At 43.4% G+C, this 16,541-nt stretch overlaps 1 protein-coding gene across 3 annotated transcripts in view; it reads left to right on the top strand.

Annotated features, from left to right (window-relative positions):
- The window catches only part of RHOBTB3 (Rho related BTB domain containing 3), a 101,318-nt gene that overhangs the window by 79,676 nt on the left and 5,101 nt on the right, over positions 1–16,541 (top strand). For all 3 annotated transcript variants that reach the window (XM_075854844.1, XM_075854845.1, XM_075854843.1), the window contains 2 exons: positions 179–352; positions 3,861–4,027. In XM_075854844.1, coding sequence (XP_075710959.1) covers positions 179–352; positions 3,861–4,027 — 341 coding nt within the window. The remainder of the gene's footprint in view (positions 1–178; positions 353–3,860; positions 4,028–16,541) is intronic.

The following is a 16,541-nucleotide window of genomic DNA, read 5'->3' as shown; positions in this document are numbered from 1 at the left end:
AAAAAGTATATTAGAATATTGCATAACTTTCCCATATACAATGTATACGTTATTTACACATGCACGATCATACACCTGCAGTTTTTCCAAAGCATGCTAAATAATGTGTAAATCTGATTGCTAGAACTAATATAAATACGATAACATTATTTAGTGTATATATTTCTGTTTTTGACAGAAACTAAAATACCAGCTCATCGGGCTGTGTTGGTAGCCCGCTGTGATGTAATGGCTGCCATGTTTAGCGGAAGTTACATGGAAGCGAATCGTGTTCTTATTCCAGTCTATGGTATATCAAAAGACACTTTCCTTGCTTTCCTGGAGTACATCTACACAGATGCCTTCTGCCCTGGTAAGATATACATCATAATTTACTCTGGAAAGTTATATTATGTGTGATCTAGTTAGAATGTCTATATTTCCTGAAAATTTTTCCATTAAGTTGAGAATATAAATACGGTACTTTTTTCAAGGAAGTAGAAGAATTCTGAGCTTTTTGTCCTTATACTTAATATATTGACGATGTTTTGTATTTTCACTATGAATTATCAATCCTCTGTTTCTTCACACACTTGCGTTTGAAAATCTTGGCAGTCCATTTCTATTACTAGGGAGTCCGATTCTTATAACCTGTATACAGCTCTTCTTCTGCTCCAATCTTGTGCATTTGGATCTTAACCCCTAGTCGTGGCAGAAATCCGCTGGAATATTCAGAAGTTTGTTTATAGGATAATGAAAGATCAACACTTCTTAGTGCAGCAGAGGAGAAATGATGGTTTATGAAGTGTATTGACAAAATGCTCAGAATCATTAACAATTATGTAAGTGCACCGAGCGTGTCCGTTTTGCGCGTGTAAAACATGCAACGTTTTGCGCGCGTTGCAGTTCCATGTGACATCCGTGTATGGTGTGCGTCTGCATTTTTTATGCGCGTATGTCATCCGAAATGTTTTTCTTTTTCTCATAATTTCTTTAGCAATTGTTGTGTGAATCACGGACAGCACACGCATGACGTCCGTATGCTGTCCGTGATTTTCACGAACCCATTGACTTCAATGGGTGCGTGATGCACAAAAAACGCACAAGAATAGGACATGCAGTAAGTTTCACGCAGCGGGCACACACTGCATGAAAAACACTGAATATCTGAAAGGCATCATTGAATTGCATAGGTATGGGTGACGTCCGTTGTTTTAACGTGCGTAACACGTACGTGAAATACGCTCGTGTGAATAAGGCCTTAGGGTAGGAAAACACTAGGTGGATACGCTGAGTAAAAGTAGACAGCGTATCCATATTGGAAATCGCAGGGAATTCCGCCCAAAAAAATGCGCCAAATTGTGGTGCAATTTTTTCAGGCGGCATATCCATTGCAGAAATACTAATTTAAAAAAAAAAAAAGTTTATACTTACTCCGGCCGTACTCATGACGCGTCTCTCTCTTCTGAGCGTAGCCCGGCCTCCTGGGATGACGTTGTAGTCCATGTGACCGCTACAGACTTTGATTGACTGCAGCAGTCACATGGGATGAAACATCATCCCAGGGGGCTGGGCTGCGCTCAGGAACGCGTCGCTAGGACTACTAGAGCAGTGATTCCGTCGATTTATGATGCGGAATCACTGCTCTTCTGTTGCAGGTTTTCCCCTTTGAACTGAATGGGGAGGTAAAACCCGCAACAGAGCCATGTGTTGCGACTTTTGCAGCTAAAACGCTGCGATTCCGCCACAAATTAGCAAAAAAAACAACCTATTTTTTTATTTGAAATTATTAAAAAAGTTTATACTTACCCTCGGTGGTAGTCCTAGCGACGTGATCCTCAATTCTGAGCGCAGCCAGGCTTCTTGGGATAACTTTTCATCCCATGTGATTGAAATACCGCACCGCAGGTCAATTTATGAACAGTTTCTCGGCTGATTTTTCCACTGTGTGTAGATGAGATTTCGTATCTCACCTACACTGCTGCTACTGTAATATACTGCGGATTTTCCGCAATAAAATCCGTTGCGGAAAATCTGCAGTGTATATGCCCAATGTATTCCTACCCTTAGGCTAGATTCATACAAACGTGTCCGTTGTACGTCCGCAAAAAACGTGTTTTTCCTGCGTTGCAGTTCCGTGTGGCATCAGTGTTTGTTCCGTGTGGCATTTCTTTAGCAACTGGTGCGTGAATGACGGACAGCACATGGATGACGTCCGTGTGCTGTCTGTGATTTTCATGCACCCATTGACTTCCGTGAGTTTCTTATCGATTGAAAAATCTTATCCATTGAAAAATCATGCATGTCTGAAAAGCCCCCTTGAGTTGTATAGGTCCGTGTGCTGTCCGTTGTTTTCACGCACAGCACGCCGACGTATACAACGCTCGTCTGAATAAGGCCTTAGAAGCATGTCTCAAATAAAAAAATATTTTTGACCCATTTAAAGAAGACCTGTCTGCTCTCCTGACGTGTTTTTGTAAAATATTTGTATTCCCCATAAACTAACAATTCTGAAGCATCTTTTCTTAAAACTCTGCCATTCCTCTGTTATTCTTCTTGAAAATGTATGAATAAATTGACCACTGGATGCTACCATTTCTCTTGTCAGTGGGGTGTGTACCTACACAGTCTGAGGATGCTTTCTCACTTACTGTTTTGATGCAGTTTTTAAAGCGAAGGCCAATTGTGGCTCGTAAAGGCAGGGGAAATATATAAGACTGATTCTACTTCTATTTTTTTAAATTCACTCTTAGGGCTTATTTAGACGAACGTGTAATACATCCGTGCAACGCGCGTGATTTTCACGCGCCTCGCATGAACCTATGTTAGTCAATGGGGCCGAGCAGACTGTCAGTGATTTTCACGCAGCGGCTTTCCGCTGCGTAAAACTCACGACATGTCCTATATTTGTGCGTTGTTCGCGCATCACGCACCGATTGAAGTCAATGGGTGCGTGAAAATCACGCGTAGCACACGGAAGCACTTCCATGTGACGCTCGTGATTCGCGCAACAGCAGTAAAACTATGAATGAAAACAGAAAAGCACCACGTGCTTTTCTGTTTACAAACATACAAACAGTGTCATAATGATGGCGGCTGCGAGAAAATCACGCAGCCACACATCATACGAGGGTGACACACGGAGCTGTTATGTACCTTTTGTGCACGCAAAACACAGCGTTTTTTGCGCGCGCAAAACGCACACGCTCGTGTAAATCCGGCCTTAGTGGCTTCAAAAACTGCACCAAAATGGCACATGAGAAAGCACCCTGACACTGTTTAATCAATGCTGACAGTGTCAGCTTGTGTAGGGATACACCCTATTGACAAGGGGATTGATAGCTACATTTAGGGTATGTTCACATGCAGTGTTTTCACACGTAATTCGGGCATTTTACGCCTCGAATTACGCCTGAAAAAACGGCTCCATTACGCCTACAAACATCTGCCCATTGCTTTCAATGGGTTTTACGGTGTTCTGTTCCCACGAGGCTTAATTTTATGCGTTGCTGTCAAAATAAGGCGCGTAAAAAGACGCCCGCGAAAAAGAAGTGCATGTCACTTCTTGGGATGTTTTTGGAGCCGTTTTTCATTGACTCCATTGAAAAACAGCTCCAATAACGTCGGTAAAATACGCCGCAAAAAACGCGAGTTGCTACAAAAACGTCTGAAAATCAGGAGCTGTTTTTGCCTGAAAACAGCTCCGTATTTTCAGAAGTTTTTGGTCACTGCGTGTGAACATACCCTTACAGGAGGAATACAAGAGGATCTGCATAGCGCAGAGTTCTAAGTAAAGATGCGGCAGCATTGAACATCTATTATTTCATGTAGGATACAATTATTTGAACATGAAACCCTTAATTGTCCATATTTACTTACAGCTAGCATTCTGCAAGCCATGTCTCTTCTGATTTGCTCTGAGATGTATCAAGTATCGAGACTGCAACATATATGTGAAAGCTATATCACCACCCAGCTCCAGAGTGTGCCTAGTAGAGAGCTAGCATCGACAAGCCTAAATGTGGTCAGCCTGCTCAAAAAGGCTAAGGTAATACATGGACCATCTTGTGGCATACAATATGAAATATTTCTATCAGACACGTGTTAATGGAAAAAGCACATAGTGGAATAGCTTTCATTATATATTTATATATTTTTTTCCTCACAATCTTTAAGTGAAGCCTTTATATCAGTCATAGCACTAGAATCATTCTCAGTGTAAGGTGCAGGCCCGAGATGGTGTAAGGCCTCGGCAGGGTAGTCGCAGAAAAGATGGAATGAAGCACCAGGATTGATGGCAAAACAATTTCTTTACTAAGACCGGTGTTACTTTGAACCCGGTCACAGCAAAAGAAATAAATAGTCTCTCAATACAGGTTCCAGTCTGTTCAGGCAGGCGATGATGGCTGATTTACCACTTCCACAGGAGAGAGTCAAGTGCACTCATGCTCTGCTCCACTCCGCTCGACAGGGAGGCTCCTACCCGTCATCTGTAATTCACAGTGGCTCACTGGCAACACATGGGAGGGCTCCTGTATGCCACCCGTCAATGCTCTTGGACCCACTTCAGACTCAAGGAGCACACGTGATGCTCGGCACAAACAGCAGATTCTCTCACAACAGCTGGTTCCTCATACTTTGCCTGCACACTAAATGCAGGATGGCAGGAACAGCTGTCTTTTATGTATTAGACACTGCCCCCAGCATGAGAACACAGCGTAGTGATGCTGACAGGAGCGTAGCTAAAGGCTCATAGGCCACAGTTTCTGGCCATTCCCAGTCTAATGATACCAGCCTGCGGCCACCCCAGTGCCTATCTCTACAGATGGTCAGGTACTGGATCGCACCCGGCTCTTCCTTATACCCCTGTTAGTGGTGGGTACCGGGGTAATAATGGGGGTTAGTGTTAGCCTCTGCACCAGCTAACACTAAGACCCGCCTTAGTAATGGATGCTGTCACAACCAGCGGTCATTACTAAGGAACTAGAAAAAATATTTGATTGAAATAAAAAACCAAGCAGTGACAGCTCAAAGCTTTCATTAGTTAGTTTACATCACATGGTCCCAGTTTATCCCCAGGTCATTGGCCTACTTTTAAAAGTAGGACAATGAACTGAGGTAATCGGGCACCACGTGATGTGAACTAAACAATGACATCTTAGAGCTGTCAATGCATAGTTTACTAATGATTGTACTAGAAAAACCTAGAGAGGTGACTCCTTCAGATACAAAGGAGTCCCTGTGCTAGGAGTTATTAGCGGTCATTCACCTACTTTCAAAAGTAGGTGAAGAGATTGCTAGTAACCAGGTAAGGCCCTGTTCACATTTGCATTCGGCACTCGGTTCTGTCGAAGGAGCAGAACAGCGAAAATACCGGAAGTGCAGGAGACAACCGGCGCCCGACAGAACCCATTGACTTTAATGGGTTCCGTTGGGGTGTCCATGGCTTTACCAGAAACAATATTGCAGCATGTATTTTTGGCAGGATCTGCAAGAGAGGCCCCTAACGGAGCCTCCAACGCAGATGTGAATTAGGCCTTGGAGCCTATGGGTGACGGATGCAACTGTATGGCATCCATCACAGGTATACGTTAAACATATACCTCGGGGAGCTCCCGACATCACTGTCCGTATATGGACAGTGTCGTCAGGAGCAGTGCTTGAGTCCCCGGGCAGAGCGCTAGTGCCTAGTGGCAAATACGGGCATGCATACAGGGCCCAGTAGACAGTAACACACCATATGTGATACTGTCTGCTGGGCCCTGTATCTAAGCCTACCACATGGTAGGCTTAGATGCAGGGCCCATGTGTTATTCTGTATGCTAGTTACATAAAATTGTTGTCCTCAGGACATCTATACCTGATCAATGGGGTCTGACTTCCAGCACCCCCATTAATCAGCTGTTTAAATGGACCACGGCTGTGACTGCTTTCTCCAATTCAAGTGCCATAGACAAGAGTGGCGATGTTTATGAAAAAATCTGATCCTTTTTTTCTACAACTGGACAAAGGGCCCTTTTACAATGGCCAATTATGGGGCAAACGAGCGCTCACAGAATGCTCGTTCTTAAGAATTGCCCTGTGTAAACAGGACAATGATCACCTGATGAACAAGCAAACTCAATTGTGGAGAACTATAAGTATTTGGGAATATTTATCGTCAATAAATTGGACAAGAAGCTAAGTTGTGCTATGCTTTATAAGAAGGGCACAAGTCGTCTGTACTTTTTACACCAACTAAGGTCTTTTAACGTGTGCTCAGAAATGTTACAGATGTTTTATAATTCAGTGGTAGGGAGTGCAATATTTTTTGCTGGGATTTGTTGGTATGGTAATGCAAGGGTTATGGACATTTTATATTTTATTTTATGTACTATTGTTACTACTTTATCAATGTGTTTTTTAGGTATTAATTTTAATATAATTCAACTATATATGTATTGTTGATGTGGCAAACTGTCTGACTATTATTAATTTCCCTTTTGGGATCAATAAAGTCTTTCTTATTCTTCTTATAGAAATGTATGGGGACGAGCGATCGGAGTAACGTTGATCGGCGCTCATCGGCGTTGATCAGAGCTCGATTACACGGCCCTCGTCGGGCCCTGTAATATGACCCAAGCTTTTAAAATACGCAGAATAATCTACCCCCATTGTCTAACTAGACAGCAAGATGATGCTTGTTCATTGCTGACTGCTGATTAAACTTATAATCATGATTGTTTTCCTGTTCAAACAAACAGCTCTGTGCACATAAAACACATCCTGGGAAATCATGCATCAGGGGTTTCAGCTGGATTATTTACTAATTGCATATTCTATTGACTCCATGTTATGGCAAGACCTGGAGCAAGTTTTCTCATGCCAAATTACAGTGTGCATGTGTATGTTCCTGAGGTTCAATTATTGAAAAAAAAAAAAAAAACAGCTTCTACCACGGTCTTCATTTTTTCTGTTTTTACAAGAGATCTAAATAAAAGAATAAACAGCACTGAAATGGTTGCAGAAAATGAGAAGTTAGGGTATGTTCCCACACACAGGATACGCTGCTGACTTTCTGCAACAGAAAATCTGCAGCAGAATCTCTAGAAAAACGCTTTTGCTTCTGCAGTGGTAAGACCACTGCGAATTTAGTGTTTAAACATTGGTTATAGCTGTAAAGGATCTGCCAGGCACTGCGGGGTTAACGCCCATAGGTAATCAGTCGGCACCTGAGTCTATGTCTCTGAGACTGACTCCAGCTTCCACCACTCAGGCTGGCAGGCTTAGGAGTGGGAGAGCCTATCGCAGCCTGGCCAGACTCAGCTAGCTCCCGCCCTCGGTCTATTTATACCTGCCTTTCCTGTTCCTCCAGTGCTTGTGATTCTTCTCGTGTGGTTTCCTGGCCCAGCTACAGCTCCTGACTATTTGATCCTGCTCCACTCTGACCTTGGCTTACTGACTACTCTTCTGCTCTGCGTTTGGTACCTCGTACACTCCTGGTTTGACTCGGCTCGTTCACCTCTCTTGTTGCTCACGGTGTTGCCGTGGGCAACTGCCCCATTTCCCTTAGCTTTGTGTACCCTTCTCTGTTTGTCTCGTGCACTTACTGAGCATAGGGACCGCCGCCCAGTTGTACCCCGTCGCCTAGGGCGGGTCGTTGCAATTAGGCAGAGACAGAGTGGCGGGTAGATTAGGGCTCACTTGTCCGTTTCCCTACCCCTATGATTACAATAGCAAAGTATAATTTTCCCAGGATAAGGGCTGCAATTCAGGACAACTAATGAGATCTTAAAATCCACTTTGTATAACAAGTCTAAACGGCTAAAATTAAACCCCACATGGCTTACACCAGGGGCGTAGCTAAAGGCTCAAGGGCCCGGGTGCAAGAATTCAGCTTGGGTCCCCCTACCCCTCCCCAACACCACCATCATCAGACACCTGCGCGCGCCTATGCCCAGACACCTTGCCCAACAGCCCCCATAGAATAATACCCCCACACAGTATAATGCTCCCATAGCTGCCCCCACACAGAATGCCCCATAATGTATAATGCCCCCATAACAGCCCCATACCGTATAATGCTCCCTATATCAGCCCCCACAGTATAATGCCCCACATAGCTGTCCCCATACAGTATAGTGCACCCCATACAGTATAATGCCCCCCATATCCGCTCCCCATACAGTAAAATTCCCCCCATATCAGCTCCCCATACAGTAAAATGCCCCCCATATCAGCTCCCCATACAGTACAATGCCCCCCATATGAGCTCCCCATACAGTATGTCCCCCATATCAGCTCCCCATACAGTATAATGCCCCTCCATATCAGCTCCCCATACAGTATAATGCCTCCCATATCCGCTCCGAATACAGTATGATGCCTCCCATATCAGCTCTCCATACAGTATAATGCCCCCCATATCAGCCCCCATACAGTATAATGCCCCCCATATGAGCTCCCCATATAGTATAATGCCCCCCATATGAGCTCCCAATACAGTATAATGCCCCCATATCAGCTCCCCATACAGTATAATGCCCCCATACAGTATAATGCCCCCATATCAGCTCCCCATACAGTATAATGCCCCCATACAGTATAATGCCCCCATATCAGCTCCCCATACAGTATAATGCCCCCCATATCAGCTCCCCATACAGTATAATGCCCCCCATATGAGCTACCCATACAGTATAATGCCCCCCATATAAGCTCCCCATAGAGTATAATGCCCCCATATGAGCTACCCATACAGTATGCCCCCCATATAGTATAATTCCCCCATATCAGCCCCATGCAGTATAATGCCCCCCATACAGTATAATTCCCCCATATCAGCCCCCATGCAGTATAATGCCCCCCATCTTATCAGCCCCCCATGCCATATCAGCCCCCCATGGAGTATAATGCCCCCCCCCCCGCAATATCAGCCCCCCCATACAGTATAATGCCCCCATATGTGCATAATAGAAAAATAGCATAATTACTTACCTATCCCCGTTCCCACATCGGGTGGAGGATTCTTCGCCTCCTCCGGTGTGTGCTATTAGTGACTCGGCACAGACAGGTGCGATGATGTCACTACATCCTGCCTGCCTGCGTCGAGCCGCTCAGGGCACAGTGAATGCTGGATCAAGGAGACGTCAGCTCCTTGCTCCAGCATTGAATGGAGCCGGGACCTCGGTGAGTGACCTGCGACACCCCAGAGGTCTTCACCCGAACTGCCAGGGGGATGCAACCCACAGTGTGTAATGTGTTGTTTTGTGCAGTTTGCAGTGGAGAGAGGAGGAGGGGCTGTCATTTAACGGGCCCCCCTTTCCACCGCAAACAGCACAATACATTACAAGGCAACACAATACAACACAACACATTACAATACAGACTCTGCAGCTCACCTGGAGTCCTCCGCACCGGCTCTTCCACTGCACTGGCTGGAAGAAGTGTCACGTGGTGTCACGGTCACATGGTACACTAAGTGTACCATGTGACCGTAACCAGGAAGTGCCGGCTTCACGGCACCGATAATTTATTTAACCAGCATGCTGTATGGCAACGGGGGCCCCTGGGCCCCTCAGGCTTAGGGGCCCGGTCGCAATTGCGACCGCTGCGACCCCTATAGCTACGCCACTGGCTTACACCTTCTGTAAAAAGGCAATACATGACATAAAAAGGGCATTTGAAAAATACAAATCTGAGGGTACAGCTGTAGCCTTTGTAAATTATAAAGAGCTTAATAAAATCTGCAAAAAAGTAATAAAATAAGTAAAAATACAAAATGAAAGGCAGGTGGCGAAAGATAGCAAAATAAATCCCAAAACATTCTTCAAGTATATAAATGCAAAGAAGCCAAGGTCTGTAGGACCCCTAAATAGTGGTAATGGGGAGTTGGTCACAGGGGATCAAGAGAAGGCAGAGTTACTAAATGGGTTCTTTAGCTCTGTATATACAACAGAAGAAAAAGCAGCTGATGTAGCTGGTGCCAGTGCTGTTAATATATCAGTTGATATACTGAATTGGCTGAATGTAGATATGGTCCAAGCTAAGTTAAATAAAATAAATGTGCACAAGGCCCCAGGACCAGGTGGGTTACACCCTAGAATTCTTAAAGAACTTAGTTCAGTTATTTCTGTCCCCCTCTTCAAAATATTCAGAGATTCTGTAGTGACTGGTATAGTGCCAAGGGACTAGGGAAAATGTGCTGCCTATTTTCAAAAAGGGCTCTAGGTCTTCTCCGGGTAATTATAGACCAGTAAGCTTAACATCCATCGTGGGGAAAATGTTTGAGGGGCTATTGAAGGACTATATACAGGAATATATGACAAAAAAATTGGATTATAAGTGACAGCCAGCACGGTTTTACTAAGGACAGAAGTTGTCAAACCAACCTGATTTGTTTTTATGAAGCGATGAGTAGAAGCCTAGACAGAGGGGTCGCTGTGGATATAGTGTTTTTGGACTTTGCAAAGGCAGTTGACACTGTCCCTCATAGACGTCTAATGGGTAAATTAAGGACTATAGGTTTAGAAAGTATAGTTTGTAATTGGATTGAAAATTGTCTCAAGGACTGTATCCAGAGAGTTGTGGTCAATGATTCCTACTATGAATGGTCCCCGGTTATAAGTGGTGTACCCAGGGATCAGTGCTGGGACCACTATTATTCAACTTATTTATTAGTGATATAGAGGATGGGATTATTAGCACTGTTTCTATTTTTTGCAGATGACACCAAACTACAGTATGTAGTATAGTTCTGTCTATGGAAGATGTTCATGAATTACGAGCCGATTTGAACACAGTGAGTGTTTGGGCATCCACTTGGCAAATTAGGTTTAATGTAGATAACTGTAAAGTTATGCATCTAGGTACCAACAATCTACATACATCCAGTGGCATAACTACCGCGGTAGCAGCCATAGCTGCTGCTACAGGGCCCACGGTTTGAGGGGGCCAGTGCCGCCAGCCGACACGCCCCCCTTATATCCCCGGTGCTAGCGATAGTCACCCTCTCTTACAGTAATTGTTCCTGTGTCTGTAGCACGCAGGTGCAAATACATGCAACAGAGCTGGATTGCCAGGCGCGTTCTGTGCCCGACCATTCAGCGCCTTACAATGACGCTAATTGGTGGGCAAAATGACTTGCCCCGCCCATCAGCGCCTTTCAACGATGCTAGCGGCGTGATGACATCATCTCACCGCTTCCATGCTTGAAAGGCGCTGATTGACGGGGCAAGTCATTCTGCCCTGCAAATCAGCGCCTTTAAACGATGCGCCGCTTCAGTTGTTCAGCTCCAGCAGACCTGCTCAAAAGAGAGCAGATCTGCATTGCCACCGGGCAGCACGGGAACAGGATCAGGGTGAGTACACAGTGTTCCAAATTATTATGCACATTGGATTTAAGTGTCAAACAATTAATTATTATTTTTTCAATTAAACTCATGGATGGTATTGTGTCTTAGGGTATGTGCACACGATGAGAGGCTTTTACGTCTGAAAAGACAGACTGTTTTCAGGAGAAAATAGCTGCGTCGTTTCAGACGTAAATGCTGCTCCTCGTATTATGCGAGGCGTCTTTGACGCCTGTAATCTTGAGCTGCTCTTCATTGACTTCAATGAAGAACGGCTGAAATTACGTTGCAAAGAAGTGTCTTGCACTTCTTTGCCGAGGCAGTCAATTTACGTGTCGTAGTTTGACAGCTGTCAAACGACGACGCGTAAATTACAGGTCGTCTGCACAGTACGTCGGCAAACCCATTCAAATGAATGGGCAGATGTTTGCCGACGTATTGTAGCCCTATTTTCAGACGTAACACGAGGCATAATACGCCTCGTTTACGTTTGAAAATAGGTTGTGTGAACCCAGCCTGAGAACTCTAGGGTGTAACCCATCTGGTCCCGGGGCTTTGTGTACATTTATTTTATTTAGCTTGGACCATATCTAAATTCTGCCAATTTAGTATATCAACTGATATATTAACAGCACTAGCACCGACTACATCAGCTGCTCTTTCTTCTGTGGGGGAGCTATATGTGAGGTACTATCTACAGAGGTGGGCTATAAATGGAGCACTATCTATAGGGCAAGCTATATGTAGAGCAGCACAGTGGCTCAGTGGTTAGCACTATTGCCTTGCAGCTCTGGAGTACATATGTGGGCACTATCTACAGGCGCTTCTATGTAGGGCAATATCTACAGAGGCTCTATGGGCGTTACTATCTAAAGGGGGCTATGGGGGCACTATCTACAGGGGGCAAAGTGCGTGTGTGGGACACAGTGTATGGTACTATTATAATCAGGGACACAGTGTATGGCGCTATTATAGTTAGTGGTGTTGAGAATTTTAACTTCGTTTATAGATGCAGAAATGTTTTAAAAGTGAGAAGCTGAAGACATCTGAGTGGAAAACTGCACAAATGGGTCGTGGGCGGGAGAAATCCATCATAGAGGTCTAGACCAGAGGGAGGGGAAAAGAACTAGAATCTGAGAAGTCACCGTTGAGTCACTTAATGTAAATGTTTATTCTGCCTTTAATCAGTACTGTAGTCACTGTATGATCTGCAGCGAGATGATGGGTGGTAGGATTATTGTTTGTGAAACAGCATCTCCCAGCATATCCTTACTATTGTTCGGGCCATGCTGGGAGCTGTAGTTTGATGCCGTACAAACCTTTATGGCAGGGGTTGTACTAAATTGAGTTGTATTTGTTCTGGTGTTGTATATATGTACTGAGCTTGGTTGTGGGGCGGTATATATGTACTGATCTTTGTTCTGGTGCTGTATATATGTCCTGATCTTGGTTCTGGTGCTGTATATATTTAATGAGCTTGGTTCTGGGGATGTATGTATGTACTGAGCTTGGTTCTGGTGCTGTATTTATGTACGGAGGTTGGTTTCTGGGGATGTATATATGTACTGAGGCTGTATTTATGTACCCAGCTTGGTTGTGGTGCTGTATATATGTACGGAGCTTTGTTCTGGTATTGTATATATGTACTGAGCTTGGTTCTAGTGCTGTATTTATGTCCTGAGGTTGGTTCTAGTGCTGTATATATGTACTGAGCTTTGTTCTGGTGCTGTATATATGTCAGAGCTTGGTTCTAGTGCTGTATTTATGTACGGAGCTTGGTTGTGGTACTCTATATATGTATGAGCTTGGTTCAGGAGCTGTAATTATATAGGATACATTTATAATAACAAAATTGCAGGGCAGATGGAATTGTTCTCAATTCATTGTATATTTCATGAGAACCTGTCTGGTAGTTTTAACCCCTTGAACCGCCATCATGCGGTAATACATGACCTGACAATATTTCCAAATGTATGTTTTTTTCAGATGCAGCAAAATCTTTAAAATCCACTTTTAAAACGGCACACACTATATGCTAATTACTTATTACTCGTGGGCATGAGATTTTCTTTATCAAAAGGAGGATTCGAATCACAACACAAGAGAGATGGGAAATTCCATAAGATTTCCTCTCTCCATTGTGCCTTTTAGCAAGCAAAAGCAACAAATTCTAAAAACTCCTCAAATGTCCCAAAAAATGAATGCTGTGTGTAAATCCAGCCTATGGTTACTTTCACATTAGCTTAAAGGCTGTGTACAAATTTTTTTTTATTAAATCTATGTTTTAGGTGTTTTTTTATTTATTTTTTAAATTTAAATTGACTTTTATTAAAAATTTTGTTTTTGTTTTTCTGATACAGCTTTTATGTATAGAGGATGCATAGAATCTGTATCGTAAAAACTAACCAAAATTAGTCATAAAAGTCCATTTAAAAAATGTTAAAAATCGTCTAAAACATTGATTTAATAACAAAAATAAGCTTTCAAAAGTGTACATAACCTTTAATACATGCACATCTCTGCACCCGTATGAGGCCTCCTTCACACAAAATGTTTTTCTGGCAAATTAAACTGCATAAAGAAAAACGCATCTAAAAATACTAGCGTTTTTTAAAATGTAATATGCATTTTTTTAAGAAATTGTTGGTGCCGTTTTTCCTTTAGTGTTATTTTCTACTACCTATGGGAAAAACATCTGAAAATACGCTATACCCAGAGCATGCAGAGTTTGGTAATAAACGCCACTGACCACAAAATTGACTTAAAAATGTCACAAACTAAAACGCAGTTGTGCGCAGTGAATTTTAAAATTCACTTGGATGTAACATCTGTCTGCAAAAATGCAGCAAAACACTGTGTGTGAATCCAGCCTTACGGCCACAAATCCATGACCACGAAATAACAGCATCATAATGACAGGTGATGCTGCTAGTTCGGGTGATCAGACCCGCAGTGACACCGGGCTACATGGCCATAATATGAGTGCAGAAATGTTACTGTATTAGGCTGGATTCACACATGCAGTTTTAACGCCGTTTTTTTTAGCTAAAGCCAGGAGAAAGGAAAATGGTAGAGGAAAAACTAATACATATTCTCTCCTACAAATCAACTTCTGACTTTGGCTTGGAAAAACTGCATTAAAAACTGCACAAAAATGCTACATCAAAACTTAATGAGGCAGATTTATTAAGAAAAATAATTGCACTAAATTGCTGATAAACAGTGTTCGCTCAATTGAAATGTGAAATAACTACCTGCAAGAACGATTAAAAATACATTTTATTAAGTAATAATTACTAAAATGGGCTATTTGCCAATTGTATCTGGTAACAGGCAAAAGCAGAATGTATCAGACTGAGGAGAGAGTGCGAGTAAATAAGAGCATCAGCTCAATTACAATATTTCCTAAACCCTCTCTCATTCAACATTAAGTCACTGATACAAACTGCCAATAAAGATTGCATCTAACTATCATGAAGTGTCCCTACGCGTTTCTACACTCAATTTGTCTAATGAGTGCGTCCTCAGGGGTCACCGACCATATTATGTTAGAAAGCACCGGGCAGTCATATCCTGTGTTATAGGACAAAACCAAGTGTGTGCATATCAAAATAAATTGTCTACTGCCGGACAGCACTGAAAAGTGCTGTATCGTGTCTCCCGGGGTGCGAACGATGCCGATATATGGCCGCTCGCGCGCCGGGAGAATGCCGAGTATAAACAGGCTTGGTCCCGCCCACAGAATCGGCGTCATCAGGGACCGCAACCAATCACCATCCAGGATGTTAGCAATGACGTCCGTGACCAGTGGCGGCCCCCTATCACTGAGCCGCCAATCGTATTAATGCAACGTCTTAAGGTCTCAAGTAACCAAGGATACAAAAGTGGCTTCTTTCAACCATTACATGGCGGTAATCAAGGAGCAGAGAATGGGGATATGGGGAGGCAAGAGAATTGTAAAGGGGATCAGAATCCATATATTTAAAAGTAAAAACATGTAGTATCCACTAGCAGTTGACTATGTTCCCAAACAATGTCAAAGGAGAGTACTATCCAAAGGGAGACATGCAGAGTATTCAGACCCAGGATATTTAGATAAATGTTGGTCAAATCACCATATGGTATTGTGTATATATATATATATATATATATATATATATATATTATCCTATAGGGACAGTCAAAGGGACAGTCGAAGTGAGCCCTAAATAGAAATATGACCCCAGTAACCCCTAGCATCAAAGAAAACACGTAAAAGATATATCTTCATTTAAACCCAGCTGTTTAGTGGTCTCCATTCTATAAATCCATATAAATCCACTGGGCCTCCTTTTGAAGAATTCGTTTATTCCAATTTCCACCCCTTACAGATGGGCGAATAAGTTCTATTCCTTGGAATTTAATCACTCTGTGATCTCCCTGATGTTCATCCCACACATGCCGAGATATAGGAGTATCTACTTTCCTGCATCAAAACTTAATGGGGAAGATTTACTAAGACTGGTGTTTCATATGCCAGTCTTAGGCTGGATTCACACGAGCGTGGCGTTTTTTGCGCACGCAAAAAACGCGGCGTTTTGCCTGCGCAAAAGCCACTTGACAGCTCCGTGTGGCAGCATCATATGATGCGCGGCTGCGTGCTTTTCGCGCAGCTGCCATCATTATGACACTCCATTTGGATGTTTGGAAACAGAAAAGCACGTGGTGCTTTTCTGTTTTCATTCATCCCTTTGACAGCTGTTGCGCGATTCACGCTTCTCCCACGGAAGTGCTTCCGTGTGACATGCGTGGTTTTCACGCACCCATTGACTTCAATGGGTGCGTGATGCGCGAAAAACGCGAACTCACGCGGCGTAAAAATTACGCACATGTCTGCACGGCCCCATAGACTAATATAGGTCCGTGCGACGTGCGTGAAAATCAAGGACGTATATTCCGTTCGTCTGAATAAGCCCTAAGGGTATATTCACACGGCCGTAAACGCCCAAAAAACACCCAAAATATCGGAAGCAGAACGCCTTCAAACATCTGCCCATTGATTTTAATGGGAAAAACGGCGTTCTGTTCCGATGGGCCGTTTTTTTTACGCGGCCATTTTGAAAAATGGCCGCGTAAAAAAAAACGGCCACGAAAAAGAAGTGCAGGACACTTCTTCGGACGTTTTTGGAGCTGTTTTTCATTGACTCTATAGAAAACAGCTCTAAAAACGTCCGTAAAAAACGCTGCGAAATC

The sequence above is a fragment of the Rhinoderma darwinii genome, chromosome 1 (genome assembly GCF_050947455.1).
Source record: "Rhinoderma darwinii isolate aRhiDar2 chromosome 1, aRhiDar2.hap1, whole genome shotgun sequence".
NCBI classification, from domain to species: domain Eukaryota; kingdom Metazoa; phylum Chordata; class Amphibia; order Anura; family Rhinodermatidae; genus Rhinoderma; species Rhinoderma darwinii.
Note: the sequence above shows the minus strand (reverse complement) of the source record. Positions and strands in the feature narration are given on the sequence as shown.